General features: G+C 29.6%; 1 protein-coding gene across 1 annotated transcript; it reads right to left on the bottom strand.

The window, feature by feature from the left end:
* LOC145137609 (glutathione S-transferase zeta class-like) lies at positions 1–2,407 on the bottom strand. The gene is made up of 10 exons (XM_079071737.1): positions 2,235–2,407; positions 2,062–2,158; positions 1,889–1,945; positions 1,348–1,433; positions 1,143–1,214; positions 988–1,041; positions 819–894; positions 611–672; positions 444–503; positions 1–292 (listed from the first exon to the last, which is right to left on the bottom strand). The coding sequence occupies exons 1-10, from the start codon at positions 2,235–2,237 to the stop codon at positions 191–193; spliced, it is 669 nt and encodes a 222-aa protein (XP_078927863.1). The 5' UTR covers positions 2,238–2,407; the 3' UTR covers positions 1–190.
* Between the last annotated feature and the right edge of the window lie 668 nt (positions 2,408–3,075).

Here is a 3,075-nt window from a genome sequence, read left to right as displayed (position 1 = left end):
TTAAATCCAAAGTTCGTATATGTAAACCCTTATATAAAAAAAATCATAATCTCCAAACATATCATATCCTTGTTTCCCAAATCATACCAATATTCACATGCAAATCCACGGAACTTATGAAAAAGGATAAATACAAGAAATATCAAATGTATTTTAGTCGCTTTTTTTATTATACATTTAACTAATTCCTTCAATTAATCGGGAAATCTGGCTGATTTTCAGGCATGGCATCTTGGATAGCTGCTACATGCTTGTATTCTTCATTCAATCTGGAGAGAAGAGGGAACTCACTCTTCACCAACAAATAACGATTGTAAGCATCACAAACATAATTTAAAATGTCAGCTTTCAATTATGTGATTATGTAAAAATATTCGAATTTATTAATTTAAAACTGGAAAAAAAAATCAACCAAATTAATGATGTATATGAACTAAGCCTACCATGTCAAAGTTGAATCGTTGTGATAAACCAATGATTTGTGGAGCCAGAAAAACATCAGCCTGCATAAGTTGGGACAATTTTAAATAATAAAACAAAAACAAAACATTTTTTTTTTGATAACGTAAGGCAACTGAGAGATGCTGATAAAAATAGAAAGAAACACTACCAGGGAAATTTCATCTCCAGTTGCATACTTCCCAGCATGATCTTTTAGTAATTTCTCCAAAGCTGCATGTATTTACATAAAAATGAAGAACGTTGATAGTGTAAATAAATAATGTCATTTTTACTACCAATCCTATATTTGAAATCAAAATTCATAATTTTAAATTTAAGAACAAATTGTGAGAAAGAAAAGTTAAGTAAAAAGTTACCTGTGAAGCCTTTTCCAGCTTGCTTTTTGATCCATGAAATTTTTGCTTCTTGACCAACATTTTCTTCTATTAAGTTCTGTTTGGATAATGAAAGAAACACAAGAATAAATGACGCGATTTTTTGTGACATGTTTATAAATCAACAAAAAAAATATAGTTTCTTACTCACCATAACAGGTACGTTTAGAAGAGGTTGTATGCTGGAAGAAACAATATTTGCAGCCTATATATATGAAATAAGATCTTTGATTAAAACTCGAGCCCATTTTTTAATAATTATAAAATTAATAACATTATAAGAAACCAAGTGATATTAATTATTACCTGATAATTTATTGCCTTTTTTGCAAGGTCGTGAGGTAGCAAAGGGTGATTAGGGTACTTCTCTTCGAGGTACTGTATCATAGGAAGAATAAGCATGAAGTAAATAAATAAAGAAAAAGAAAAAGAGAAAAAGCTTTTCCTAAAACAATATGAAAAATCTTGAAAATAAGTAAAAACCGGTTTCTAAGATTCTGAAGTTACTAACCAATATAATTGCAAGAGAATCAGCAAGCACTATATCACCATCCTTGAGAGCAGGTACGTATCCAATAGGATTAATCTTTAAAAACTCTACACTTAGAAATAGCAAAACTCTTTCACTAATTTGTTTATTATAGCATCCTACTTTCATTTATTTATGTTACAGCAGAAAGAGTATAGCTTAAAAATCTACATAGTTATAGCAATGTCATTGATATAACAAAGCGCTTTAACAAATTATATCATTTAAAAAATATAAAAAAAACTAAAATACCTTTTGTTTTTGTTTTTGTTTTGTGATATAATATTAAAAAAATATATAATTTTGAAGTAAACCTTTGAAAACTTGATGGACAATATATGATATAGATACATAAACTTCTTTGAAGTAATTAGTTTTAATTATAATCACAAGTTTAATTTAATTTGTCTGAGAATCTGAGATAACTTTGACATTTGATCAATTCTCACATTTTTTTATGAAACTATGTGTAACATGCTGATTTAGATTACGAGTCTTAAATTGAAAGAAATAAGTTTGTTACCAGGACTGTGCTGCTCGTTTTTGAACAGATTAATGGCCTTGTATTCATAATCAAGTCCTGTGGCAACCCACAATCACAAACAATCAAATCAATTATCTGAAATTCAAATGCTAATTAGTAAGACAATATATCCAAATTCAAAGACACATGATCAGTGAAATAACGAGCAAAACCTTTTAAGTTGAGGGCAATACGAACACGAAAAGAGCAACTGCTCATGAAAAACGAATACAGTAGCAGCTTCTTTGGGGACTCTTCACCATTACTAGTCTACACATCAATCAAAATGTGATTATGTTTGTTAGATGGAAAGAATGAAAGGGGAAGAGGGAGAACGAACACGTACCATTTCCAACTGAAGCGTAAATGCCCAAGGCCAATTCTATCACTATCAAGCAGAAGGATTCAGGAACCCTAGAGGACGACGATCGAAGAACGCAGATTTTGGACAAGGGAGAATTGCAGCGGAGGTTCGACGTTTCGTCAACGTGTTTGGTAAAAGGCAGCAAAGTCAACATCGTGTTTCTATAAAGTTGATTGTTTGACTGGATTTCGTATTTTTATATAGAGAATCAAATCCCTTGACTACATGTTAGGTTGACTACTTTTTTTGGCAATAACTTGACGGGCCCTTTATTTTTATTTTTTTTACCGGTTAATCCATCTACTATGATTATGATTAATGAAAATTTATTTTGCCATATATAATATTTCATTTAACATTTATCATTTTATTATATTTTTGAAATAAATAATATATACATGTAAATTTTTGGTTTTTTAAATTAAAAAGTCACATAGTTATACTTATATATATAAAGTATAAATGTAATAAATATGATAGTAAATTGCAATTAATATGTTTTTTATTCCTTATTTTAAAATTTTATTTTAAAAAATGGTTATTGTTTACATTTTGATATTTAATCTTTTTTTTAATCAACCCGTTTAATTCATAGGTTTTACCAAAGTTCTAAATAACGTAAGGCGTGACTTGACGGCAATGTCAAGCCTCATGCTTTTCCGAGCCTTGGCGAGCCACGACGTTTGTAAGGCGTGACTTAAGGCGACAATTTTCTATATAATTAATATGTTTATATGTATTTTCAACTATTATTCATTTTTATACATATATATGAGTTAAGACGGCGTTTTGGAAAAGCTTGGCGGCATGTGCAAGCCTTGGA

This window comes from Lactuca virosa, chromosome 9 (assembly GCF_052849685.1).
Source record: "Lactuca virosa cultivar CGN04683 chromosome 9, Lactuca_virosa_CGN04683_v6, whole genome shotgun sequence".
NCBI lineage: Eukaryota > Viridiplantae > Streptophyta > Magnoliopsida > Asterales > Asteraceae > Lactuca > Lactuca virosa.
This window is presented reverse-complemented; position numbering and strand designations above follow the sequence as displayed.